This window comes from Podospora pseudopauciseta, chromosome 6 (genome assembly GCF_035222475.1).
Source record: "Podospora pseudopauciseta strain CBS 411.78 chromosome 6, whole genome shotgun sequence".
Lineage (NCBI taxonomy): Eukaryota > Fungi > Ascomycota > Sordariomycetes > Sordariales > Podosporaceae > Podospora > Podospora pseudopauciseta.
Genome location: NC_085895.1, coordinates 2,947,947 through 2,974,205, shown reverse-complemented (window position 1 = coordinate 2,974,205; position 26,259 = coordinate 2,947,947). Strand labels below are relative to the sequence as shown.

The following is a 26,259-nucleotide window of genomic DNA, read 5'->3' as shown; positions in this document are numbered from 1 at the left end:
ACGAAACCAGAGAAAACACATCAACCACCACCACAATGGCCAAGAAACGCTCCAAGAGAAGAACCCACCTGGGTTCTCACAACCCAGCCGCCCCCACCGCCGTCACTGGCCACATCAACACCAAAGACCCGAAATCCATGGTCATCCGCATGGGCGCCGGCGAAGTAGGAACCAGCATCTCCCAACTTGCCGCCGACGTCCGGCGCGTAATGGAACCCGGCACCGCCTCCCGCCTCAAAGAGCGCAAAGCCAACCGCCTACGCGACTACGTGACCATGTGCGGCCCCCTCGGCGTCTCCCACCTCCTCCTCTTCTCCCGCTCCGAGTCGGGCAACACCAACATGCGCCTCGCCATCACCCCCCGCGGCCCTACCTTTCACTTTCGCGTAGAAAAGTACTCTTTGACAAAGGACGTCCGGCGAGCCCAGCGACACCCCAAGGGGGGCGGCAAAGAGTACATCACCCCTCCCCTCCTAGTCATGAACAACTTCACCAACCCCAACTCGGACCACACCTCCAAAGTCCCCCGCCACCTCGAGTCCCTCACCACGACCGCTTTCCAGTCTCTCTTCCCCCCAATCAACCCGCAACGAACCCCCCTCAAATCCATCCGTCGCGTCCTCCTTCTTAACAGGGAGCAATCTTCCGAAGACGACGGGACGTTCATCGTCAACTTTCGCCACTACGCCATCACCACCAAACCAGTCGGCCTGTCGAAGCCACTGAGGAGGTTAAACGCCGCCGAGAAACTGCTAAAGTCGTCCAAGTCAAAGAAGGGGCAGCTGCCCAACCTGGGGAAGCTAAAAGACATTTCCGAGTTTATGATTGGGGGTGAAAACGGCGCGGGGTACGAGACGGATAACACGTCAGGAAGCGAGTACGAAACCGACGCCGAGGTGGAGGTTCTCGAGACGTCGGCGAGGAAGGTTCACAGTTCCAACAAGCCAAGACAAGCACAAAATGAAGACGGGAGTGATGATGAGGATGGTGACGCGGGGCGTAAAGACAATGTTGAGCGTCGGGCTGTGAAGTTAGTCGAGCTCGGCCCGAGAATGAAGCTTCGCATGACAAAGGTGGAGGAAGGACTGTGCTCGGGCAAGGTGATGTGGCATGAGTATGTCCACAAGACAAGGGAGGAGATTAGGGAGCTGGAGAAGAAGTGGGAGCAGAGGAGGAAGGATAAGGAGGCGAGGAAGAAGGAGCAGAAGGCGAATGTGGAGAGGAAGAAGGCTGCCAAGGAGGCGAATAAGCAGCAACAGCAGCAGGGGAAGAAGGGGCAGCAAGAGGAAGAAGAAGATGATGATGAGGATATGGAGGATTACGATAGTGATTTGTACGAGTATGGGTATGATGGGGATGACAAGGGGTTTGATAGCGAGGGGTTGGCTGGGGATGCTGAGGAGCAGGTCAACTCGAAGATGGAGGAGGATGGGGACTGGGAGGATGAGGAGGAGGAGATTGCCGATGGGAATAAACAGGGGAAGAGGAAGGCTTTTAAGAAGTGAAAAAAGTTCGAGATACCAAGGGTGTAGATATCGGGTTCAATGAGAGAGATTGCTGTTGTTGAGATCAAGCTCTATTGGGGCTGGATGATCAAGTCTGTTTCCTTGTTGTTTCAGGGACTAAGATGTCGGGTACAACTAATTTACAGAAAAGTACAGATGTGTTGTTGGTTATCTTGTTGTTGTTGTTGTTTTTGCTGTTTTTGTTGTTGTCCTCATGTTAATCCCGTCCTGTCCATGTTTGTTACTTGTACCTTCCCTTATCCCGTTTGTTCATCTTACTCGCACATACCATACTTCATCGTTCGTTAGTTGACTGTTGACCACTGAGGGCTAGTTGTCGTTCATGTTGAAGCTTTCTGGGTATCGTCGCTGGTGGTTTGCCTTGGTAGGGCACGCCTGTGAGTCGCTCAGGATTGCTTATCCATGATAATCTCATGAGCCGTGGTCGGCCTCGTGGTGGACAGCGTTGGTGTCGAAGCCGAAGCCAGGGTGTGCGGCGTGAGCATCTTCTCCCGGAAGCTGTCACCATCGCTCATCTCCATCAGTTGCTCCATGTCATTCTCGGGCTTCTTCTCTTCCGGCGCCGAGCCCCTCAGTCCAATGATGCTCGCCAGAGAGGCAGCGACGAGGGTGGAGAAACAAGCGAGGAAGACGGTTTGCCGGTGGCGAGGGTCTGGGAATCATCAGTCTCTGCACACTTGGCCATCAGGCGAGAGAAGAGAGTACTAGCCTTCAACAGCAGTCGCAAGTGCAATGATCACAAACAGGAAGTGGGGCAACTTCATAAGACCGTACAAACCAGCTCTGTTGCCCTCGTTGACGACGATACCCCTATGGTACGCCACGCAGGGCACGTAAATGCCGTTGCAAAACTCGAACAACAAGTAGCCAAAGAAGGCGAGGACCTCGATTGGAACATATGCTGATTGCAGTAGACAGCCGCCGCCGATGAAGATGACGATACCCATCAGGTTGTGGGGATTGGTGAAGGCTTTCTTCAACCAGGAAGTCTTGCTGGGAGATTGGAAAGGATCGATGGGCCAGGCGAGGCGGCTCTTCTTTCTCTTCATGATGGCACTGAACAGCAGAGCACCGAGAATCATGGCCAACATGAAGGCAGCGAAGATGGGGCCATAGGGCACATCCTCAGCGTCAGGTCCGTGGATGCGTCTGTGTGCGTCTTGGAGAATACCAGGCCAGAAGAAGAGGACCAAGAAATTGGTGCCTTCCCAGCAGCAGCTGATGAAGCTGAGTGCCCAGATTTTGATGTCTTTATCCGTTAGCAACCGCAAGGTCTTGGCGGTCTTTCTGGCACTTACCTCCAAGCTGTCTAAGGGTCTCCTTTGGAGTCATGCGCTTCTCCTTACTGTCTTTTGGCTGTCCGTAGTTCTCGTTCTGCGAGATCAGTCAGTATGTAGCCCAGAAAATCTCATGGCGAGTGTCTTACCCAGCAGCAAATAAGCATGGCCGCAGCAATAGCTTCAATAGCCTATGTTTGTCGTTAATTTTACCTTCTTCACCACAAACAATGGCCATGCACTTACCACACCAACCACAAAAGGTCCCTTTCTCGTCCCCGACACCTCCACAGCCAAATCGCCAATCAACCCACCCAACACAGCAGCACTGCAGTTGGCCCTCGTCATGGTCCCAAACATGGTCCCTAGCCTCTCATCTCCAAGCTTCCTAGTGTTCCACTCAGTCACCATCCAACTCTCAAACACCGTCCAGAGCATCGCCAGCCCTATTCCACCAAGTGCTTGTCCCGCATACAGCACTTTCAAGTCCTTCGAAAGCACGCTCAACGCCGAGAGCGAGTGGATGAGACAGAACGCTAGACAGGCATTTCTTCTGCCAAACTTGTCCGCGAGAAACCCGACAAGGAGTGAAGAGATTGCCGCAGCGATAAACGTCGTCATGTACAGTGACGCGACCGTCTTTTCTGGAAACTCAAACTCTGTTTTGAAGAGGGGGTAAGTGTATGGCCCCTGCAACCAGTCAGCCGCCATGGCAAAAAGGTACACCTTGAGAAACTTGATCTGGAACGCCCGCGCTTCCTTGTCTTTGATTCGCTCATGGTCATCTTCTCCTGTGACGGAATCTGTTGGTGATGGTGGTGGAGTGTCTGATGTGTGTCTTTTTGCTTTGGCGAGGAAACTTCGTGCTGCTTTGGCCAGTAGGCTCCTGCTCATATGCAACACTGTGACGGGAAGAAGAACAAAAAGCGTGATCCAGTAGAGATTGACTATCATTCTGCGTGTTGTCCTGCTGGGTATCTCGAGCCCCTTTCTATGGGACTGGTGCTGGTATATGTCTAGGCGTCACAATGTACAAGAGAGCTGTCGTATTGCTCCCCTTAGAGTGTGTAGGTAAGTTAGAAGAAAGCAGAACAAAACGGAACAAGTTGTGCTGATGCAAAACACATCTTATCCTTCATGATGATTGCGCGTGAACGAGAGAGGAATAGTGGGAGGAAGGATGAGATTCGCGCGTTGCGAGACATCTCATTCCTCGTCGTTAACCGAGTTCACGGATGGGACTCCGAAGCAGGTGTTGCAAGCCCCAGATCGGGTTGCGTATCCCGCGGCGAGCATTCCGGCGAGCCTTAGTATGACGTCTTTCTCAGATGAAAAAACAAATGTAGTAATCATCGGCTTCCAACACGAGGCTGGGAGGGAGTTGAGTTTGGGGCGAGACTATCGCTGACATGACTTGCTGCCGTCGCACTGCCGATGCAGGTCGTGATGATCGAGATAGCCAAGATTGAGTCGTGATACTAAAGGGTGTGATGAGTTCATAGTTGAGGCCAATGATGGGATAGAGTATGAAAACATCGTCTTACCCCTTGCGCTGGTGTGCTCACTGCTCCTCTTGTAGACAGCTGGTCTAGGTTTGGGTGTCTCATCTTGTAGACAGATGCCTCCCTTTGCCAACTTTGCACGTCTTCCGCCTTGTCTGTCTGGAGCATTCTGCCAATCTTACCCCCGTTCCATCGAGTGCCAACAAGCAGTCTCACAGTTTCCCAACGTCATGGGCCATAGGGAGCCGTGCTGAGCAGGGCTACATTCATTTGGGGAGGAATTGCCCAGAAACGGCAGCGGACTGGGCGTTGATAAGAAAAGGGCGGGTGAGGTTGAGGACTTGTCATCATGGAGAATTTTGGTGCTGCAAGTCTCTTTTGTGTTGAGTAGGTGTGTTGAGTAGGTAGAAATTCAAGTATATGACTGGCGGACATCTGTGGGTTCCCAAGAGGGAAGGTACAACCAGGACAGAGCCCCATGTTTTACCAATTGTCGAAAGGCAAAAAGATCCCAAAAAGCAAGAACAACCCAGTGTTCCTATCGGATAGTTCCCGTACTCCGTGCGGCAACTTATTCCGCTCGGCACAAGCCTGACCCGGGAAGTTATGTGTGCTCAGGAATGTTTTCGACAACTCTATATCATTTTTGATGAACCGCCTGATCAGGACAGAATTATTCTGTCATGTCTTACCAGCCTCGTATCTAACTCCTCGGTTTTTGATCACTTAGACCGACGTAACAAAACTGAGCAAGTCTCGCCTCATGAGCCATCTCATCACTTCCTCAACATGACTGACGCCCAGCTTCTCTCATGCATATCTCAGATACACACCACAAATGTACAAGCAGTAGCTCACATACCCTACTTACGATTAAGAAATTCAAATCCCCAACTCTTATGTACAGCCCAATCAAAACCACCCAATAACATCCTCCAAACCCCCACGTTGAAATCTCACAGGCAACTCAACGCATCACCCTTCTCTTCCCCAACTCGCAACACCCGCATCCTCGCAAGTACGACGCCCTCCGCAACGCCCTATCACCCCCATCGTCAAATCACAGTGTCACAAATCCCCCCCCCCTCTGTGCCATGCTCCCACATCAAAGATCAACCCCATCAACCCAGATCCCCGCCCACCACTCACTCATCCAACCACAAACACCGCATATGCACGCCGCCAACTTTAATAATCATCAGGCATCAACCATCTCCTCTCCCGCAGCAGATCTGCACTGCAAAGGTATGACAACACCACCACATCATGCCGTACAAAATCTCCCCCATAGCCCCAATCATACGTGCACAACAGGTGAGATTCGAGGTATTTTTGATGAACTCTGCTCGGATTTAAGGTGAGTAAAATGTGATTGAGTGTGATGGATCTTGCAGGGGGGGGGACAAAGCTTGACTTCTGCCACCGTCGGGATGTGTGGAAGGGAGGTCTTGGCTGGTGATGAGGTGGTCGTGCTTCTCAGTGTTTGAGCCTGGGTGTGCAACAACACCGCGCTCATCACTACCCCAGCATCATTCACACAACATGATGACCAGAGCAGATAGAATATTATTTTGACATTTTTCCTCTCAAAATATCTGCAAGGAATAGCCGGCCGTAGCTTCCCCATTGATCTTGCATCAAATTGCCCATCCAAAAACGCCCCGCCAGAAAATATGCCTTGTGCCCGTTTGCCCAGCCCCATCCATCCAGTTCATAACCCATGCCAATGCCTTTCAAAAAACCAACCCAGAAAAACACTAAAACAGGATATCAAAAAGCCAAAATTCCACCGCATTTCCCATTTCCCCCTGTCATTGCCCTGTCAGTACGAGAGAACCCTCCAAGAGCCCGCTCATCAGTCAGTCCCCCTCTTCCTGGGCAACATCACCCCTGCTTAGTTGTTGCTCCGCTGCGCCTCATACACCCTCATCGCCCTCTCCAGCTCCTCCAAGCTGCTCCTGTCCCCGTAGGCGTCCGCCAAAGCGGCGTTCTGTCGTCTCCTCTCTAGATCAGCCTGCTCAGCCTCGGCCTGTCGTTGCTGGGCGGCGGCGGCGGAGGTGCGGTAGGTTGAGACGGCTACGTAGCCTGCTGCGAGGGCGCCTGCGAGAGGTGGAACCCTAAACACAAAGAACATGTTGGAAGCTGTTGGACAGAGAGGATAAAGGGGAAATGAGGGGGAGCATACCACTTGATGCCCCTTGCTAGGGGGGATGGTTTGGTAGCCGCGGTGTAGAGGTGAGGAAGGTAAGGGGGGTGCACGCGGGCAGAGGTGGAAAGAAGGCGGGATTGCTGCTGAGTAGAGGCCATTTTTGGTAGAGTAAAGGTGTTCTCTCTCGGTAGTCGGAGGTGGTTCGACAGAGTGGTGGTTTGTCGTCCTTGGTAGTTGTAGTAGTACGTAAAAAGGGTGGGGGGTGGAAGTGTGGTGGTTTGTTACAAGGAACCGAAACAGCACAAAACCAACAAAAAGGGTATCTTGAAGTGCGGGCGAGAACTGTTGAAGTGTGTATAACGAAGCGATGATGTCGAGGTCAGGTCGAGAGGACAGAAATCAGGGACGAAGGGGAGTGTTTATATTCCCACTTCGGTTGCCGCGGGAGGAGGTTGCCCCGTGGGGAAGAAGACGTAGTTGTATGGAGTAGATGCAAGGATGAGATGACAAGAGATCGACAAGCAAATTAGAGCGTGGGGAGGATAAGATACCCCTCTCTCTCCGGCGTATGCAGATTCAAGGATAGATGCTTGCAGATGGCCAGCCCAGAAAAGGGGGGAAGTTTCTGGAGGGTGGGACAAAAAGAAGAAAACATGCGAATTGATGTATGGCAAAGGTAGAGCAGGTGCGTTGGGCACAACTGGCAGACTGGCCAGGAGAGAACATGATGGGCAGAGCGGCAGGAGCAAGTGGTTCGGCATGTGGTGGTTTCTCGTGTGATTAGCGGCCAATGGTGGTGTGTTTGGCCTGTGAAGCGCTCCGCATGTCGTGCCACGAACTGTGGGGTAACCGAGGACAAAACGGCTCTGGTGGGCTTGGTGTTGCGGCCAGCTCCGCTTCCCCGGACAGCTTCCCCAGAGCTCCCCCAGACCCGACCTCGCCCCGGATTGGATTGCCCACTGCTGCTCGGAATGGGTCGTTTTTCCGGACGACCGCGTTACAGGCCTCGGCTTTTCCCTGTTGGTGATCCGACACAAACCGCCGCATCTTCAGCACCAGTGTACCGCCCTTCGAATATCAAAATAAGCATTGCTGGACCGCTGCGCTAACAACACTAGAATCTCTCAGATCCAGGCACACGAGGCACGTGCGCGGCAATCTCTCGGTTTGGAGGTTGTTCCGCGACGGGACGCGAACCGACAAGATTTGCCGGCCAGAGGGTTACCAAGACACTCTCCTGGATCCCGTAATCATAATCCACAACGTGACCTCTTCCAAGCCTCTTCGGCAGCGTCGGTCGCTAGTTTCAGCTGGCAACTTCACGACAGAGTCCCAGAATTGCTATTTCACTAGCCGCGTCCAACTCCCATCTGCTATGCTAGACTAAAAAGATTTGTCAAGGTTGCTGGGTCCCGAATAGCTTCCAGGGTTAGATAAAGGCCAGCTGGCATGGACCGACATCTCGGTCTTTGAATAAGAGAATCAGAAAAGTCTCACGACGCGCACTGCTGTCATCTCAATTTCTCAAAGGTTGTCAGACAGGAGGCCATATACAGGACCTGTCTCACGAAACCACAGATCGCAAGTCTAGACAAACATAGGCTGATCACTACTAGACATAGAGAATTGTAGTGTTGCACTAGACGTGCATTGGTCAGCCACATTGATCAACATAACCATATCTTGATTATCTGATTTTGAGTAAAACACCTCACCACCTCTACTCTTTAAAGCCGTTTGATCGACCTCCGAGAAAAAGCTATGGCGAGTCTGGCAGGCTGATCTGATCGGGTAGCAGCATTTTGACGTTGTGTACGTGCCGCCGGTCGTTGCATTACTAGAATTAAACGAAGCAGAGAACCAAACACCACGGCTTCAAGGTTGGGAGGACAGGGGATAAAAGTCCAGATATCTTGACTCTGATTGGCCATGACGGGCGGCTGCATTGCCAGTATTCCCACTCTCGTGCAGATGCAAGATGTGACGGAAGGCAAAGAAACCTGTCCTTGAATGGGAAGGCACTTTTATGCGGAGCTTCCATTGTCTTATCACTTTTGGAGACGCGAACGAGAGAGCGCTTCCCCGAAATGTAAGCGGACTGAATCTCGCCGATTCTTTCAACCAAGCTGCTCTGATTTTTCAACCTGGTGTTGAACCCCAGCGCTGGGACCACGGCTCCTCTACGACAGATTGACAGCTAAAAACCCTCCGACGGAGACCACGGCCCGACAGATCAAAGTCATGGTGCTGTCGTGCATCCTGTCTACCGCAAAAGTCGGCTGGGCTCCATAAGCGATGGTGATGGGCGCCCGCCCAGGTGGCACGCGGATATTAATGTTTTATATAGCCAAACCGACGACCCGTCCCAACCACCACCACCACCGCATTCCAGCTGTGTGTCCTGTCGGGTCTGACGGTATTTTGTTAATCTTTCACTCCGTCATTTCTTGAAGCTGCCGAAGAACGAGAAAAGGCTCCGATTCTGTGATCCCGATATCGATCCTGAGACCGGCGACGACGGATCAAAAGCTTCGCGGAAATTTCCTTCCTGAATCCTCAACCCTCAACAATCATCCAGCGGTGACGTGCATTAAATCCCGGTCGACGTCAACGGTCGGCACAGCTCTCCGATGTCAGGACTTTCAGAACCCCAAAGGGGGCCATCCGATGACCCCTCACATTTAGAACCACCACTACCACCACAGACGAAAAGATCGTCGCCAAAACCACCGCAACCGTCAACACCGGGCCCGATACCGGAGGATGAAGCATTTTCGCAAAAAACAGGCGATGGGAGACGGCAGACAGAGCAATTCCCTGATTTAATCGCGGCTGAGGAGGGCCCTGAGGAAGAAGACGAGTTCTTGGCTGAGGGATGGGACGGGTCGTCCAAGGCTTCGACGTCGGTGACGTCGAGCATTTATGCACATACGTATGAGAATGGGAGGAGATATCATTCTTACCGATATGGGAGGTACCCAATTCCAAATGATGATCAGGAGCAGTATAGGGAGGATATGAAGCATGCGATGATGATGGAGTTGACGGTGGGTTGCCCCTTTATTGCCCCTTAAATGATTATTCACTAACATTGTTTTGTGTCGAAAGGACGGGAAACTCTACCTTTCGCCCATTGGGCCCAACCCACAAAAGATCATTGATATTGGGACCGGCACGGGAATCTGGGCTATCGAGATGGGGGACCTGTTCCCTGGGGCTGAAATCTTGGGGCTCGATCTCTCACCGATCCAACCACAGTGGGTGCCGCCAAATGTCAGGTTCATGATTGACGATGTCGAAGACGAGTGGGCGAACGGGTCAGAATGGGACTTTGTGCATTTAAGGGGCATGGCGCTTGTGCTGAGGGATTTGCAGAAGGCGGTGGACCAGATCTATCAGTATGTGTTCCCCTTTTTGCCGATGAAATATGAGGCTGACAAAGCAAACAGACACCTCAAACCAGGAGGCTGGATCGAATTTCAAGAATCACATGGGGAACCTCGTTGTGACGACGGGACCATGGACCCCGAGACGGACGTGATGAAGAAATTCTGGGCTTTATGTGTGGAAGCTATGGCCAAGTTTGGAATGAATTTGAACATGCCGGCTGTGGTGGGCAACTTTCTTGAACGAGCTGGTTTCGTCAATATTACCTGTGTCAAGAAAAAGACACCAGTGGGAACGTGGCCTAAAGATAAAACGATGAGGTTGATTGGGCTGTATGTGAAAGAGGCCGCGTTGCAGAGCTTATCAGCGCTGGGGAAAGTCTTTGCAAACTTGGGGATGGATGCAGTGGAGAGAGAGGTCTTTAGTGCGAAGGTGAGGGAGGCGGTTATGGATGGGAAGGTGCATAGGTATTATTACTTTTATTTTTGGTTTGCGCAGAAACCGTATGATAATAAGGAGGGTGATGGGGGTGAGGGAGATAGTTGAAGTGGAGTGGGCAGAAAGCATCGAGTTCAAACTGGAAGCTTGTTCCATTGTGGAAGGCACCACCAAGTGCGCTCCTTCCAGCAGGAAAACACATGTGTGCTCCCGTCTAAAATGGTCACTTGAATCGTTTTCTTCTCAACTCAACACAAATCGCTTGGAAAGTTGGTTGATAACCACGCCTCTAACTTTTGTCTGGATACAATCATGATTTTTTGTTACCGGGACACAATTACGAGTAATTCCATGTCACATACAATCTCTGTTACCAAACACACATCCACAGTCTTAGGAGGCGTTTGAATCGAGTCAAAAAAAACAACAACTTTCGGTACGTCCTTGACTCTCACAAGTGATCATCATGTTCCTCTCGACTGACTCGTACAGATTACTCGACCATCTCACCACAACGGAGCCTGGACACAGCTCAGTCTGGAATCACTATCGCGAGAGGTGTCCTGCTGGCAGAAACATCGGATAACATTCAACCCCTTGCCATTTTGGCCTGTGAGCGCTTCGGAAACACAATCGCAATGAGCATCGAGACGCGTCGAAAGATGGAACACGGCGTGGTGCCCGCCCCTCCGCCAGCTGTGTTGAGCCTCCTCCGGGTCACGGTTGGATTTGCGGCAAACGACAGTGGCCTATTTTGACCGCAGTCTCGCTGGATTGAATTTCTTGGGTCTAATCTGCAGTCTTGTTTCGGTGATGGATACTTTCAACAGCGGTCTTGCTGTGCACGCGATGTTGGAGGAGTCGGCTGCTGATAAAACGCTCCTGCCGACTGAGAAGCAAGTGATTGATTTAGTGAAGAGCATCGAGCCGCACTGTCATAAGGCTAGTTTTGCGACAGAGGTTGTTGGATGGAACCGACTCCTAACGCAGGCCGAGACTCACCGAAGCCTGTGTGCTCCCCAGGAAGGCATATTGGCTTTGGTCGATGCATTGCGACAGATCAGCCGTATAGGGGAGACTGAGGTCATTCGCATCGTCATAGAAACTTCTATATCATTCGCTGCATGGACAGCCGCCTTTACCAAGTGGTGCTTGGGTATCCCTCCCAGCATTGCTCATGCCGATGGTACGGTCGGGCTAGATCAACCCGGCTCAATAGTCCTCAACCAACATAATCCAGAAGGGTCACGCTAGGGTTATTTCGACATTTAAGGTGATTACCCATTCTTCAATAGGGGCTTTTGTCAGAACTGGTGACGGGGCCCGGTTCCTCGCCTCCGATATTTGGAATGGTCAGGTTGAGTACCTATGGGGACCTACTACTCAACGAACTTGGGCTGAATCATGGTCACGCCAAGCAAGCAATGGAGGAGGCCATATCATATGCTCTTCGGCAAGTTTTACAGAAGCTTGAATTCTGGGATAACCCTCTTAACTACCCAACATCCAACTTGAAACATCCCAGCTACCAAACCGACAAGGTTCGTGACCAGACACTCTCACCACTCCCTGGCGAAAGAACAGTTGGAATGGCATGTGCTCTTCTGTTTAGCGACTGCTCCGCCCGATCTTCGCAGTCTCGACCCTCGAAACCTTATTACCGACCTTCCCCGGGTGCGCGTCCACATTCAGAACGTTACTTTCCAATCTAAAGAGTTCCTTCGAAAGCTAGCAATTTGGGTCGCGAACATCCTTGCTCTTTCGCTGTACAACACTCCGGACTCTCTTCTTGTCGATCATGGTCACGCTTTATCTCAAACCATCCCATTTAGCTTTGAAGGGACACTCGATTCGGGTGACCTTTCCCATGGTGTCTTTTCGGTTTTGCGAAGTGCAAAGACTCAAAATACTCACTATTGGGGATTGCTACAGCACGATTTAAGCCTGACTGGGCAACAGAAGGTGTATCCTTTCCGATCTTGGCTCATGATGAGTTCCCGCGGCCAGACAGTATGGCATACGATCTATGAGATGAACAAGTACAGTAGTAATGGATATCTGGCTCTTTCTTGGTTTCCGGGCACTATTTGGTTCAAGAAGACCTCATATGACGCTTGCAACTTGGGGCTATCCAGTCTGGCGTTCAACAAATGGCTCAAACTCAATCCGACGGCTGGCGTCGCTGAGGAAGGAGTTACCAGGCATGTCGACTACTATTCGGACTATCGAATACACTGGGATGTCGCACTTTCACCACTCCTGTTAGAAATATCGCTAGGCCTACGGAGAGAGAACGGACATCTTTTGGTCACAAGAGATCCCGGAAGAATACTGCAAAATCTAGCAAACGCCTTGATTCTCAACCGATGCGAGCACCCGCCTGATACCAAACTGACTGAACCGGACCCGGCCGCCCGCTTCATAAGTCCGCTCATAGACAGCGAAATTGCTGAAACGACAGGTGATCATGGGCAGGGAACCGAACTTGAAGGTGGCCGTCAGCGAGGCCGTCGTCGTAAGCACAGACGTGCACGTGGACTCAACGTCGTCAATGTCGTTGCTGTGGACGGGAATGACGAGATGAGATTCTTTGCCCTGTCTGAGCCGCTTGTACCGACGGATTTGAGCTCTGAAACCCAGTCGTTTGTTATTCTGCGAAAGGAAGCTTGCCTTGGCTGCTGCTTGAAGCTTGCTCGAGAGGTGGGCTCCAAGGTTGTTATTCTGTGATGCATCAAGCCTAGTTTCAAGAACAGGGGGGAAAGTCAATAACTCCACGGAACAAGCTTTGTGCAAGGCTATTCATCAATATGTTGCGTATGGGTACAGATCGAGTCCACTCTTTTCGGTGGAACCAGGAATTCGGGTACTTATGGCAAGCAACGGGTGGTCTTTTTTGGACTTGTATCAATGTTGGTGTGGACATACCGGGGCTGTCATGTGGGAGGTCTGGAGTACTCCAAACTGCCGAATTTCATTTTGCTTTTTGTTGTTTAATGTTGAGATTTACCAGTAATGTTGATCATCGGTTCCGATCGCTCTTCTCAGAGATCGTCCAGGGCTATGGGCAGATGGAGCCTCTTTAGAATTGGGTACCAATATCCAAACCAGAGTACATGCTTGCCCTACGAAGGTACTTCCAGCGATCACGGTTGACTCGGGAACAGTGATTTTGAAGGCTTTCACAGGTCCGAAATCCTACGTTGCAGGAGACAAGCGGCTCTTCTCAAACTACCAAACACAGAGCATGTGAACAGGCATCTGACCGCAAGATACCCAAGGTAGCCTCGGATCCCGAAATGCAACGATCACTATCTCCCGATTCCTTTCATACCCCGCTCATTTCAACATTTCAGCGGCTCTCTTGTGAACATGAAATGTTGCGTTGTTATCATGTTCCACCGGCCATCAGGAGGCGGCTTCGATCCAATATCCTCCGATCACGGATACACCAAATCCCTTCATATGCCACAGATATTGATCACGGCTGAGGTTAAAAGACGATCCTACATGAGATGTGTAATCTGTGAGATGTGAACAGCTCAATCGTTTGGACTGTGTTTACTGCCAGGGTGTAACGTAGCAGATTTGACCCAGTGGCCATGTTGTTGGAGTTACCATACTTTGAGATGAAAGATCGGGTGAAATTCCTTGACGTTTTTCCCTTTTAGTTTTCAAGTTACTGCCTGCGAGAGGAAGGACATGAGATGAGGTGCAGGGATGAGGTGAGTATCGATGTCAGACTATCGCGTCAGGTAAGAACACCACACACATGGAAGGAGCGACTCAGTGAGCAGGCAGCCTGAACCAGTTCAATTCTCGAGGTACTTTGGCAGTTGTCGAGTTTTTCGAAGATAAAGGGCACCTCGGCAAGCGATTTACAATTCACGGTTCACCTCGACAAGCGCCAACCACGACCTTCAAACCTTTCAATTCCCGCAACCTTCGACTTGTTGTTCACCAAAATGCTTCGATCTCGCAATCTCCTCGCCCTCTGCGGCATCATCTTTTCTCTCTCCAGCAAAGTCCTCGCGGGCTTCGACCCCACCGCCTCAAACAACATCGCGGTCTACTGGGGTATGTTCCTCTCCCAACTCCCCTCCATCCCGAACTTTTCTCTCCTAATCATCTGAATCCCAGGCCAAAACTCCATCTCCCTCACCTCGGGCGGCCAGCAACGCCTCTCCTACTACTGCGCCAACACCCCCATCAACATCATCCCCCTCGCCTTCCTCTACACGATCAAGACCCCCTCCACGACAATCAACTTTGCCAACGCGGGCGACAATTGCACCCTCTTCTCCGGTAGCCAGCTCCTATCCTGCCCTCAGCTCGAAGAAGACATCCAAACCTGCCAGACGGCCCACAACAAATCTATACTCTTGTCTATCGGGGGAGCAACTTACACCGAAGGGGGTTTTTCCTCCCCTGCCGAGGCGGTCCAGATGGCGGGGGCGGTATGGGAGATGTTTGGACCGAAGAAGGAGGGGTCAAAGGTGGAGAGACCGTTTGGGGATGCGGTGGTGGATGGGTTTGATATTGACTTGGAGGCTGTGGCGGTGAATATGGTTGATTTTGTGGGGGAGTTGAGGAGGTTGATGGATGCGGATGGTGGGAAGAAAAAGTTTTACATGAGTGGTGCGCCGCAGTGCCCGTTTCCTGATGCGGCGATGGGGGGGTTGATGGATGGGGTGGGGTTTGATTTTGTGATGGTGCAGTTTTATAATAATTGGTGTGGGGTTGATAGTTGGAAGGCTTCTGGGGGTGGTGATGGGAATGGTGAGAGCCAGTTCAACTTTGAGAGGTGGGATCAGTGGGCTAGGGAGGAGAGTAAGAATAAGGGGGTGAAGGTTTTGTTGGGGGTGCCGGGGAGTCAGGCGGCGGGGAGGGGGTATGTGAATGGGGAGGTGTTGAAGGGGGTGGTGGAGTATGTGAAGGGGTTTGAGAGTTTTGGGGGGGTGATGATGTGGTAGGTTCTAATGATGGGGAAGTGTGGGAATGAAAGCTAACGGATTACAAAGGGATATGTCGCAGGTTTATGGGAATACTGGGTTCTTGGACAGTATCCAGGCTGCGCTGGGGAGTGATGGCCAGTCGTCTGGTCAAGGATCCGGTCTGCCGCCCACGCAAACGGCCAGCCAAACAACGATTCCAACCAGTCTACCATCCAGCCAACTAGATAGCCTTCTGTCTAGCCTCCTATCCAGCCAAACGGCATTCGTTACCATTACAACTACTGTTGTTGTCAGCGCGACAGCAACTGAATTTTCCACGGAAGAGGTCCCATCGCCTACGACGGCGTCTGTCAAGTCTACATCGGGCTCGTCAACCCCGACTGGCGCACCGGTGCCTCACTGGGGAACATGTGGTGGGATATACCACCTGGGATCGACGGTTTGTGAATCTCCATATCAATGTGTCGTGTTGAGCGTGTGGTATTCACAATGTCTTTGAGTGACGCATGGCAAAGACAAATCGCGGGAAGGGCTGGAGGAGGGAGTGAAGGATTTTCCTGTCATGGATTACGATCATGGTTGGATTTGAGATGTATGTTGGCAATGGGTTTGGGATATCTGGGGTATTTGAGAGGGAGTTGGGGTTTAATTGCTTTGTACTTTGACTGTACTTTCTCTGATATAGCAGTTCTTTTGCCCGCGACGTCATGGTTGCTTCGAGTCACAAACGACATGGAACGCGTCGACGCGTTCATGAGAATATAGATTGCTCTTCAGGTTCTTGACCTTGCACGTGTGGAGAACTCGCGCTTGTAAAATTCCCTTCAACTGTTCGCCCACTTTAACCCTACAGCGCCACAACTCGTCTTTGTGGCATCATTTCATCGCACCACGGACGCGCCTGCGCCGTCCGAGTCCCCTTTGTACGAGATCAAGAACGGGCTCTGCGGCGCATTGGATCGAATCAAGGCTGCCGGAAGCTTCGCGGCATTTGCAAAATTGACCGAGTCCAGCCTCTACCCGATATCAGTTCGCGATGTTGGCCATGTCGCCCTTCCTCTGGGGGAAGACAGTGCCCGACAACTGATTGAAAAGGCACGTCAAGCCCCCTATGGCAAAGACACCGAGACCTTTGTCGACACCTCGGTTCGCAACACATGGGAGCTGGATGCAGCCCGATTGGAGCTTCACTCGCAGTGGGAGTCGACCATCAGCGCTGCTTGCAAGCTAGTCGCTCAGCAGCTGGGAATTACTGCTCCCGTGAGGGCCGAACTGTACAAGATGTTGATCTACGAGAAGGGTGCCATGTTCAAGCCTCACACTGAGTTTGTCTCCGATGGTACCCTCTGATGACCTTTCTTTGATGACCAACATGGGGTTACAGTACTGAGAAGATCCCGGGAATGTTTGGTGCTCTTGTCATCTGTCTTCCGTCTGAGCACCAAGGTGGCGACCTCGTTGTGAAGCAACGGGATGTTACCAAGATGTTCAAGACGTCAGAAGTCCAACCGTCGATAGCATGCTGGTTTTCCGATGGCACACACGAGGTCTTGCCTGTCACGTCGGGCATCCGCTGGGGCTTGACGTACAACCTTGGCATTTCCCCTCAGTTCAACCGCCCATCGGCTGCCATGAAATGCACCGGGATTGGATGGTGTTCGAGATGCACTGCGTGCTTGGCTGGATTCCCGGGGCCCGAGCATCGATGACGAGGAAGCTGACCGTCTGTATTACATGTTGGACCACACATACACTGAGGCCAACCTCGCTTCACAGCCTGAAAGGCGCTGATGTCACCCGAATGCGTTGCTTGGAGGATGTATCCGACAGTCTCAATGCGACCTTGTTATTTGGTGTGATTGAAAGATGGCAACATGGAGGGTGCGACTATGACGGTGGCGGCTAGTACGACCGATACGACCGCCGTAGTAGAAGAGGTTAGGGTAGATACGAGTCGACCGACGAGGATGACGAAGGAGGTGACGGTGAAGGCTGGCACGAATTGGTTGATATTATAGACGCGAGGTGCAAGATCAAGAAGCTCGCTACGACCGATGGAAACACGCTGCGCGAGAACATGGAGATTGAAGACGGTGACCTGGACAAGAACTTGGTTCAGGATTACGAAGACCTTTTCGAGAATTCCGCACGCGCGGAGGAAGATTACTCGAGGGTCCACAGGCAACGAGGTATGTCACATGTCTTGTCTTCTTTGTATCTACTGAATTGACATATATCATGTTTCCTTAGGGAGTCTCCGCGTCACACTGGTATCGCTTGGCGGTTTGTTTTTCCTCTTGTCTTCCGATTGCCCCTCCGACTAATCCTCTGGGATAGGTTGCCGTCATTGTTCCCAACGACGAGGTCGACCAGTTCCTGATCACAGGCACGTCCAAAAAAAAAGAGGCACAGGGTCTTCTGCCACGCTACCTTGAGAAGTGCTCCAACCCAGACGAGCGCGAGTCGACAATGAAAAATGTTCGCACCCTCGCACAGCTTGTATGGGCAGCCAAACCGGACCCATACGGCTACATCTTGCAGTTTGCTACGCGGGATTTCAACGAAGAGACTGCACTGAAGTTCTTGGCGGCTGTTCTGCAATAACCGGGAGTACGAACTATTTGACCGGCCCATGGGTTGGGTCCGGGCCAAGGCCGGGTTCATTCTCGGGACGCCATTGTTTGATCTCGTCAAGAAGGCTGCAGCCGAGGACTCGTTTGATTTTACACAGATTCAAGGATAGGTATGCGTTTATTCAAAGTATGCTCGGTTCAAATGCTGACACTATCCAGTCTCACCCAGTATATCTCGCCTCGTCCAGCGGCTGTCCGGATGCAACTGTTGACAGTGCTTGGTCGGCCGAGCGATGCTTCATACAATCCTCAGATTGGACAATGGGCCGCCAATGAAGTCGTTCCTGCTGCCTTGGAAACTTGCCTAGGGGCTAACGTCATGGCGTCGACTGGGACTGCCATTGTCAGCATGATCAAGGAATTTCATGATTTTGACTATTTGAAGACAAGGCAAGGCATGATTCTTTCACGCGTGGTCTGACACGCGGGCTGACTTCATACTTAGATTGACCCCAGTCATCGAAAAACAAGCCTCCTTGACACCATTTACTGCGGCTGCTGTTATGAGAATCATTGAACTAGCAAACGAAGGCGTCTTTGATAAGACTGCGAGCTTGGAGATTTGCAAGCTGCTGCTGCTCAAGTCCGTTTTCGATACGATGTCACTCACCAAGCTCCGGACCGTGGAAACAGCAGAGGCCGAGTTCCGCAATGCTTCAAAGAGTCGCAGTAACGGCTATCCGTACTACCAAATGAGGCCCATTCGGGACGGACCACATCAGAATCCTGAGACCTACATCACACCCAACTTCTTGGCCGAGTGCCTGGCCCGGTGCATCGAACTCAACTGGGACGACCTAGCCATGCGCTTTTCCCCCATCATTGCCGCCAACATTGCCCAGGTCCTGCCTGCCGAATTCCATTACCTCTGGCTCCCCTTCGTCCGCCAACTCATATCTACGCTAGCGGCAGCCAACGTTTCTGTCTCTACTCCCCCGCTACCAAGAGCTTGCGCTTGCTGTCCTGGAAGCATACCTGGAGAAGCAGGTCGGAAAGGAGCCCGGTGGTGCAGAGGCCTATTCCGGCCAGGGTCTTGTAAGGTGTAGCTGCGGCGACTGCGCGGATCTCAACCGATTTCTCAAAGGAGGGCAGCGCGTTTGGTCACTACGCGCGGCTGAGTAATGGGTTGGACTAGATATGTGTGGACAGACTTGGGGCCAACATCCACAGAGTGTGGGAACTGGGAACTTGGCCTAGGTAAGACATTTCTTGTTAATAATTAATGTACTAGCTGCACCTCTGTCAACAGTGTTCAACACGGGAATTTGGCTGGCTCTCTTTGCAAGCATTCCCAGCAAGCTCTTTGCAGTTGTCTTCAAACCAGGAAGGAAAGCATCACCTGCAGGCTAGCTCTAGCCGGCCTGGCATCATCTTACCAGAACGGCAAGCACGTACCGTGTCTGAGTGCCGTGAACCAATCCGGTGCCTTCCTCTCCGAAGTCTTGAACCATGATCTTTGGGACAAGACTCAGACGTAACACCATCACTGCTCCAACTTGCTCATATCGTCTGCACTATTCTCCGCAATTCGTGCGCCTGGGGCCACTCGGACCGTTCTCCTCATTGCTTTTCTTGTCTATCTCTCACCCTTCTGGTTTCTCTTTCTTGCAAGCCTCTAGGGTTGCTAACTTGAAGGCAAGGAACTCATTCTCACCCATCAAGCCTTCAGGGGTCAAGTCCAAGCTTAGAAAACCATTACCCCTGCCGTTATCGGGCATAGATGCCAGATTGCTTCACACCCTCTTCCAATTCTGACATGACGCTCGACAGGCACATCGATTTGACAACCTCCACATGGTGTTCTCTCGTCACTCCCAGCTCCCGCTTCTCGAACTTTCGGCTCTCTCGATTGGAGGGACAGCTATGGCAGTGGCAACCAGGGCGTTTTCCCACTTGGCGCAGAATTGCACCCAACTTATCCCCAACCAGGGGTTCCGTTCCCCAACTCGAACCAACACTGTACGGATCTGGGTCCGCACCGCTCGACCCGTATTTTGCTCCTGCTCATATCTCTTCTCGGACATGATAACCGCCCTCCGGACGGGATGTGGGCAGCCACCCCCATTCCGAAACGTTTTTCTTCGCTTTGACTGCACCCCCCGCATTCTCGCCATTTTAGCCTCGGTGAGACCCCGTTGACTTTACCCCCGATCCCGCCTCTCGCTAACTGGAAGCGTGTGTGAAGCGATATCTGGAGTACAGCCAAACACCACCACCAGCGTAGCATTCAACAGCTTGCTTGGACGAGAGAAAGCGAAAACATGGGGAAACTCTGAGCTAACCCTGTCTCGCCAAAGCGGCAGATTCCGTTTCCCTCGAGCTAGATCAGAAGAGGTTGTGGTGATGACGACGCCAACGGGTGACAATCCGCTCAGAGTTGTGCTCAACCATGTTTGGCTACATTGACCACATTGGCAGTCACGGAGAAATACGCAGATGCTCTGGCCAACGGAGCTGTTTCTGTCCTAGCGCTCGCGGGTAAACAGCCTCCGAGTTCTTCTACGACTCTACCACGCTTGATTGTATGACCATCCACCACCTCGACGGCACCTTGACGATCCCACTCAACAAGATCTGGGTGGAGAATGATGCAAGCTGCTGGTTCCGTTGGGTGCGCTCCCCCAGGCCTTTTGCAACTTTGTCGTCCACCCAGTGCTCATCATGTAGGTCCGGATAAGCTTATGAAGCTTACGTCGACCTCATTTCTCCGTGGTTGCACTATCCCCCCACAAACCCATCGCAGTCTAGATCGCTCCGAGCACACAGCAAGCATCGGTGTCATCGCCTTACCGGCACTTAGTGAGGCTAAAGAGCATGCCAAGACCACACCTGCCGATACCCCTGAATCAGCTGAGATCAGACATCAAAAAATCTGAGGAAGAAAGAAGTTGAGAAGTGTCTGATGTCGATGTTTGTCTGATGAAAGCCGCAACTCTGGGCTTTGTGGCTTGGGTACTCGGCCCGCATGCGGTGGACCGGGTTGGCGGAACTGTACAATTCTAAGAAAGGCAATCAGCTGTCTATACAAATCCGCACCATCCGGTTATTTCAACTGACGATATTCGCAGGTCGATCACGACATGTTTACCTCATGTTTGCGGCTAAGCGCCACTCTCTCGTTGGGCGGGAAAATGGGTACGAGTGCGCCCCGATTTCGACATTTACCGGGGACGACGTTACGCGTTGTGAGCCACAAATTGTGCTGTTCACCGTTATTGCTGCTGCAGATGCTGTATGCTGAGTTCCGACTATATTGATGCTTGCCCTTTAATTTGTACCGCACTCTATTCAACCCGCCTCAACGTTGCGCTGCCCGGACGTCGAACTACAACCAAGGGGAGCCAGTAAAGTGATTCACCAGATGGTCAAAAGTCCTGTCCTCTGGGTTACAATCTCAATATCGGCATCCTTGGCTCAGTCGCGGCCAGACATGGACGAGCTTCTCGACGATTGTGGCGACATCGTTGCATCGTGATTGCGCATGTGAAGCGTCGACGAGGTCTCACGATGGGTATATAAACGTGGCGGACGGTGCAGGTTAGAAGCGTCTTCTCATCTCGACAGGCTCATCATCTTCTTCGGCACTTGGGTAGTAAGTTTCAGCTTCTGGGAACAGCCCTCTCAAGACAGACTTCACGATGACTCGCATTCTCATCACCCTCCTCGCTGCGGCTGCGGCCATTCAGCAGGCCATTGCCCTGCCTGTGGCTGATGCCGATGTCGACCTTGTGGCTACTCGTCCCCCCCGCCCGACTGGCCGTCCCACAGGCTTTGTTCCTCCCGTCAAGCCGACCAAGTCTGTGGTTCTTCCGCCCAAGCCTACCAGGTCCGTGGTTCTCCCGCCCAAGCCTACCAAGTCGGTTAAGCCGCCTCCCCCGAAGCCGACCAAGAGCGCTGCTCCTCCCAAGCCGACCAAGCCAGTCCTCCCTCCCAAGCCGACTAAGCCGGTCCTTCCTCCCAAGCCCACCAAGCCGGTCCTACCCCCCAAGCCCACCAAGTCCAAGGCTGCTCGCGATGAGCCCAAGCCTACCCGCTCCGTCCGCCCCCCGCCCCCCAAGCCGACCAAGTCCGCTGTTGTGCCCCCCAAGCCAACCAAGCCCGTGACTCCTCCCAAGCCCACGAAGCCGGTCCTCCCTCCCAAGCCGACTAAGCCAGTGACCCCTCCAAAGCCTACCAAGCCTGTCACTCCCCCCAAGCCTACCAAGCCTGTCACCCCTCCCAAGCCAACCAAGCCTGTCACCCCTCCCAAGCCAACCAAGTCTGTCGTCCTTCCTCCTAAGCCAACCAAGTCTGTCGTCCTTCCCCCCAAGCCGACTCTCTCCGTTGTGCTCCCGCCCAAGCCAACCAAGCCCCCCGTCTTGACCATCAGCCGCACCGCTCGCCCGCCTCGCCCAACACTGACCAGGACCAAGGCTGCCCGTGAGGAGCCCCCCAAGCCCACCAAGCCAGTCACTCCCCCCAAGCCTACCAAACCGGTCACTCCCCCCAAGCCCACCAAGCCAGTGACCCCTCCCAAGCCAACGAAGCCCGTCACTCCCCCTAAGCCAACGAAGCCAGTGACTCCCCCAAGCCCACCAAGCCAGTGACTCCCCCCAAGCCCACCAAGCCAGTCACCCCCTAAGCCCACCAAGCCAGTCACCCCCTAAGCCCACCAAGCCAGTCACCCCCCCTAAGCCCACCAAGCCAGTCACCCCCCCTAAGCCCACCAAGCCAGTGACTCCCCCCAAGCCGACCGCCACCCGCAGCGCTCGCCCCCTTCCCCCCCTCCCCACCAAGAGCTTCACCCGCGTCCCTCGCCCTACTCCCGCTTAAATCAACACAGGGGGTGTGAAGATTTTGTTTTCTAAGACCAGACAGAAGCATCAGTGAAGGAAATGGAACTTGTGAAAGAGAGAAAAGGGGTTATTGTCCGACGATGATTGATACTTTTGTGTTACCCAACTTTCGATTCTTTGGGGATGATTGGAAATTGGAAGAATGACAGAGGATTCTTTGTTTCTTTTAAAAAAAGAAAAGAGATGGACGCAGGGGGTGGTTTTTGATTGAGCAGAACTTTGGATTGCCTGCCTATCAATCTATATCTAGCTAGCTAGCTCAGCTTGCTTGTGCTCTGTTGAATTTAGAACTTTGTGAGGCTTGAGATATATGACTATGGGCTTTGTTTATTTGCCTCTTATAAAAGTGTGACTAGAAACTTGACTCTATTTGAACTTGTTGGCTTGTTGTCTTATTGAGTTGTGAGGGGGCTTGAGACTGTTTATATTGCGAATTTGTTACCCACTTTAGTTCTAGGAGGACTTTGCTGGGACTGTCGTTTTTGCTATGAATGCGTAGGTAGGTGACTTCTGGACGGGCTGGGGGCCCGATGGAATGCCCGGTGATGCTACTGGAAAAGGCTCATAATGGCGCGACTCGTGCCAGGCAGGCAGAATAAACCAGAGATCCTTCCACTAAACACCCTGTGAGGCCATGGTCAGTCATCACATCCATCCCTTTTTTATCACAACCCTCCCATTCTTTATGAAGCATTTAAACGGTAGGAAAAACACACAAATACCACAACTTAGCCCTCACCGGGGCTTTGAAAGCGTCCTTTCCGTGACAGTGACTCGCTCGCAGGCCGCTCTCCACGGAAGACGGGACATGGACACTATGGGCTCGCAGGCCACATAATAGACACAGGATTGCCCTGATAAGAGGGGCAAAATAGGCCTGTACGGGTGTGAGGTACTAAAAGTAAACAATAAAAAGTCAATGATTTGTCCAAGGTATAGTGCGAGTAAAATGGCCACCTTTTATGCATGAACCCTTGAACCCCTGAATCTCCCGTGAGTCCCACTGCCACACCCAAACCCACAGGCCACTGACTGAACCCCAGACCAACATAGCAACCATGATTGCATCAGATTAGAGAACAGCCTGATAAAACTTATATTGACCTCTTTCAAAAACAAATCTGGTATCTGGTATCATGACATGGAACACTATGACAACCCCCTCCCCTCCCGGCCCTCCCCACTGTTACCTATCATGCCTACTCCTCCTATGGTCCTCCCCCTCCCTCTTATCCCTCCCTTCCTTCCTGATACTACTCCCACGACTACCACTCCCACTGCCACTCTCCTGCTGGACAAGCGTGCTCGACCCAGCGCTAGGTTTCCTGGACCCGGTGGGCCTCTCAACACCCGCTTTCCCGCCCCGAGCTCTGTTGGTCTCACTACCCCTATCATCTCTCCGCTCCTGATTATTTCTCCCCAAACTCCCCAACCCCCCCTCCGCCTCAATATCCCTCTCCACCCGGGGGCTCACCACCGGAGTATCCTCCCCACTGCTCCACAAACCCGCCGCATCATCCAAAATATCCCCCGTCGTCCTCCTTCTTTCCCCCGGTCGCCCATGCGCAAAATAATTATACAATTCCCCCCCGGTATAACTCCCTTCCCTATGCCCAGCAGACCCAGCCATATTGAGGTTCCAATTTCGGTGAAATAGTCTCGCATCGTTGTTGTTGTTGTTGGTGTTATCCCAGTTGCAACCTGGAAGATGCCGAAAGTGCGGGCACCCCCCAAAGATGTTCTCGTCGGGTAGTATTGACGTGGGCATCGTATTGGCTGTCGTGGTAGCAGTGGCTGCTGTTGTCGTTCGTGTCAACGGCGAGGTGATATTACCGATGTGGGTTCGGAGAAACGGGGTGGTGCGACGCTCGCGGGACTTCTGGATGACTTTACCTAGTAGCTCGGCTAGGTTCATTTCAACGCAGAGTTTAACGAGGTAGACGAGGGGGTGTGCTTGCATGTATCTGTTGGGGACGAAAAAAGGTTAGCCTTTTGGTTGTTGGGGGAAACAGAGGGGGGCAGGGCGTACACAGCATCATCTTCCCACGACATCAGAGCAATGATACCCACATCCAGCAACAGCGACACGACTATCATGGACAGGTTGAACTTGTATACCAACTCGTACTTCTTCAGTCCGTTGGCGATCAGCTTTGTGCGGACCATGTACATGAAGTAGATGTTGAGGCAGAAGTCGATGACCAGGAAGAGGGCCTTTTCAACCCTGTCCCAGATGTTGTTGAGGTTGATGAACGTCTCGCTGATCTGGAGGCGGGCGGGGAGCCAGATGCAAAAGACGCTGATGTTGATCACGCCGACGGCGAGGCCAACGCCGAGTTTGAGGCGCCGGGCGTCGTCGGGGTTGAAGAAGAGGAGGGAGAGGCGGTTGCAGAGGATTTGGGAAAGGCATTGGATCTGTGAGGCGGGGTTTGGGTGTTAGTGAGGATGGTGATGCTGGGGGATGGGTGGTGGGGAAAGAAGATGGCGGCTCACAGGAGGAATACGTCAAGGGGAGGACGTACCTGAACTACCCAGAGAACGACTGCAATTATTCCATCAGCCATACAACCTTTGTAGTCGACGGATAAGCAAAGGCCACTTACGAAGACCAAAGAAGATCCAAAAGCTCACCGGGATGATGCCAATGAGGAACAACCAGCTGACGACCGACATGATCACGCAGGCAGTCCACTCCAGCCACACCATGACAATGTAGGCGTTGACCTTGTGGGTATGAAGCCATGACCGCCTGGCCTGGCGGACAGCCTTGGCAAAGCTGAAGCATGCGATGGCTGTCGAGGCTCCCCAGAGGAAGCTGGCGAGGTCCAGCGAGTGCTCGCTGGGTGGATCTGGTTTGTACCAGGGAGGAACAAGTGTTCCCATTGTGGACACGATACTGCCATTATCGAACAAAGATAAAAGTTGTTGTGTTGTTTACAGGTGGGATTTTCTTTCGTGACATCTCACGATGTGTAGCAAGTTGCTCGGGGCCCCCCTTAAATGCTGGCCCCGTGATACCTAACGCGGCCACGGGGGGAAGAGGGAGGAGGGGGGGGGGGGGTGGCGCTGCCGGAAGTCCAGTCTGATGGTGGTGACGATTGTATTCGAATGCCTGTTGCTTTCTAGCATTATCTGCGTCAAATGGAAAATAGATTGTTGGTTCAGATGGACGTTTGCCGGGAAAACACGATGGCTGGCTTGGCTCTGGCGAGCGTGGCAAGGAGATGGCTGGAATCAACAAGAGGACGAAGACGGGAAGCGGAAAGATCCAACAGAGTCTAGGCCGTCATGGCCGTGCAGAGACGTATTAGGTTTGGCATTGCATCGCACGTGCAGACATGTCCCGAGGCAACTCCGAGTCAGGCCCAGACCACTGGGGCAGCTCGGCTGTCTCCTCTCTGCTGCTTGCCGAAGTATTCCGAATTGACTTTGGGATAATTAGAAAATTATTATAGATCGTGCTATGCTGTTTACCTATCAGCGCCCGTGTGTTTGGCTGATATATTTGGCCGATATATGCGCTCCCTCGCCATGTGACCAGCGCATAGATGCGGCCCCCT

General features: G+C 52.5%; 11 protein-coding genes across 11 annotated transcripts; 7 read left to right on the top strand and 4 right to left on the bottom strand.

The window, feature by feature from the left end:
- Positions 1-35: 35 nt before the first annotated feature.
- On the top strand, positions 36-1,505 carry SSF1 (rRNA-binding ribosome biosynthesis protein; the record flags this gene model as incomplete). Its single annotated transcript, XM_062914544.1, has 1 exon — positions 36-1,505. One exon carries the CDS (start codon positions 36-38, stop codon positions 1,503-1,505), a length of 1,470 nt encoding a protein of 489 aa, XP_062763229.1.
- Positions 1,501-3,757, bottom strand: QC763_607020 (uncharacterized protein; the record flags this gene model as incomplete). Its single annotated transcript, XM_062914543.1, has 5 exons — positions 1,501-2,178; positions 2,236-2,775; positions 2,825-2,900; positions 2,953-2,994; positions 3,050-3,757. The coding sequence occupies 5 exons, from the start codon at positions 3,755-3,757 to the stop codon at positions 1,913-1,915; spliced, it is 1,632 nt and encodes a 543-aa protein (XP_062763228.1). The 3' UTR covers positions 1,501-1,912.
- Positions 3,758-4,152: 395 nt separating this feature from the next.
- QC763_0096750 (uncharacterized protein) lies at positions 4,153-5,345 on the bottom strand (the record flags this gene model as incomplete). Its single annotated transcript, XM_062906325.1, has 2 exons — positions 4,348-5,345; positions 4,153-4,281 (listed from the first exon to the last, which is right to left on the bottom strand). The coding sequence occupies exons 1-2, from the start codon at positions 4,471-4,473 to the stop codon at positions 4,153-4,155; spliced, it is 255 nt and encodes an 84-aa protein (XP_062763227.1). The 5' UTR covers positions 4,474-5,345.
- A 561-nt stretch (positions 5,346-5,906) lies between these two features.
- On the top strand, positions 5,907-10,563 carry QC763_607000 (uncharacterized protein). The gene is made up of 3 exons (XM_062914541.1): positions 5,907-9,501; positions 9,563-9,852; positions 9,904-10,563. Exons 1-3 carry the CDS (start codon positions 9,085-9,087, stop codon positions 10,385-10,387), a joined length of 1,191 nt encoding a protein of 396 aa, XP_062763225.1. The 5' UTR covers positions 5,907-9,084; the 3' UTR covers positions 10,388-10,563.
- QC763_607010 (uncharacterized protein) lies at positions 5,943-7,984 on the bottom strand. Its single transcript, XM_062914542.1, has 2 exons — positions 6,491-7,984; positions 5,943-6,422 (listed from the first exon to the last, which is right to left on the bottom strand). The coding sequence occupies exons 1-2, from the start codon at positions 6,610-6,612 to the stop codon at positions 6,200-6,202; spliced, it is 345 nt and encodes a 114-aa protein (XP_062763226.1). The 5' UTR covers positions 6,613-7,984; the 3' UTR covers positions 5,943-6,199.
- A 1,705-nt stretch (positions 10,564-12,268) lies between the features above and the next one.
- QC763_0096720 (uncharacterized protein) lies at positions 12,269-13,006 on the top strand (the record flags this gene model as incomplete). Its single annotated transcript, XM_062906324.1, has 1 exon — positions 12,269-13,006. One exon carries the CDS (start codon positions 12,269-12,271, stop codon positions 13,004-13,006), a length of 738 nt encoding a protein of 245 aa, XP_062763224.1.
- A 1,235-nt stretch (positions 13,007-14,241) lies between these two features.
- On the top strand, positions 14,242-15,951 carry CHT2_2 (Chitinase 2; the record flags this gene model as incomplete). The annotated part of the gene is made up of 3 exons (XM_062914540.1): positions 14,242-14,353; positions 14,417-15,245; positions 15,298-15,951. The coding sequence occupies 3 exons, from the start codon at positions 14,242-14,244 to the stop codon at positions 15,728-15,730; spliced, it is 1,374 nt and encodes a 457-aa protein (XP_062763223.1). The 3' UTR covers positions 15,731-15,951.
- A 1,154-nt stretch (positions 15,952-17,105) lies between these two features.
- Positions 17,106-17,835, top strand: QC763_606960 (uncharacterized protein; the record flags this gene model as incomplete). The annotated part of the gene is given in 4 exon segments (XM_062914539.1): positions 17,106-17,168; positions 17,174-17,420; positions 17,482-17,501; positions 17,569-17,835. Coding segments are annotated over 4 exon segments (597 nt in total).
- Positions 17,836-17,863: 28 nt separating this feature from the next.
- Positions 17,864-18,986, top strand: QC763_0096690 (uncharacterized protein; the record flags this gene model as incomplete). Its single annotated transcript, XM_062906323.1, has 4 exons — positions 17,864-17,946; positions 18,024-18,032; positions 18,310-18,706; positions 18,771-18,986. The coding sequence occupies 4 exons, from the start codon at positions 17,864-17,866 to the stop codon at positions 18,984-18,986; spliced, it is 705 nt and encodes a 234-aa protein (XP_062763221.1).
- Positions 18,987-21,502: 2,516 nt separating this feature from the next.
- On the top strand, positions 21,503-22,450 carry QC763_606955 (uncharacterized protein; the record flags this gene model as incomplete). The annotated part of the gene is made up of 1 exon (XM_062914538.1): positions 21,503-22,450. One exon carries the CDS (start codon positions 21,503-21,505, stop codon positions 22,448-22,450), a length of 948 nt encoding a protein of 315 aa, XP_062763220.1.
- Positions 22,451-23,885: 1,435 nt separating this feature from the next.
- Positions 23,886-25,582, bottom strand: QC763_606950 (uncharacterized protein; the record flags this gene model as incomplete). Its single annotated transcript, XM_062914537.1, has 4 exons — positions 23,886-24,663; positions 24,729-25,114; positions 25,222-25,241; positions 25,303-25,582. The coding sequence occupies 4 exons, from the start codon at positions 25,580-25,582 to the stop codon at positions 23,886-23,888; spliced, it is 1,464 nt and encodes a 487-aa protein (XP_062763219.1).
- Between the last annotated feature and the right edge of the window lie 677 nt (positions 25,583-26,259).

Bases quoted from the DNA above. Each gene is read 5' to 3' on its own strand.
- QC763_607010 (XM_062914542.1), bottom strand. From the start codon at position 6,612: ATGGCCTCTACTCAGCAGCAATCCCGCCTTCTTTCCACCTCTGCCCGC. The intron at 6,423-6,490 runs GTATGCTCCCCC...CTTTGTGTTTAG, and splicing joins CTAGCAAGGGGCATCAAGTG to GGTTCCACCTCTCGCAGGCG.
- QC763_607000 (XM_062914541.1), top strand. From the start codon at position 9,085: ATGTCAGGACTTTCAGAACCCCAAAGGGGGCCATCCGATGACCCCTCA. The intron at 9,502-9,562 runs GTGGGTTGCCCC...TTGTGTCGAAAG, and splicing joins CGATGATGATGGAGTTGACG to GACGGGAAACTCTACCTTTC. The intron at 9,853-9,903 runs GTATGTGTTCCC...CAAAGCAAACAG, and splicing joins GCGGTGGACCAGATCTATCA to ACACCTCAAACCAGGAGGCT.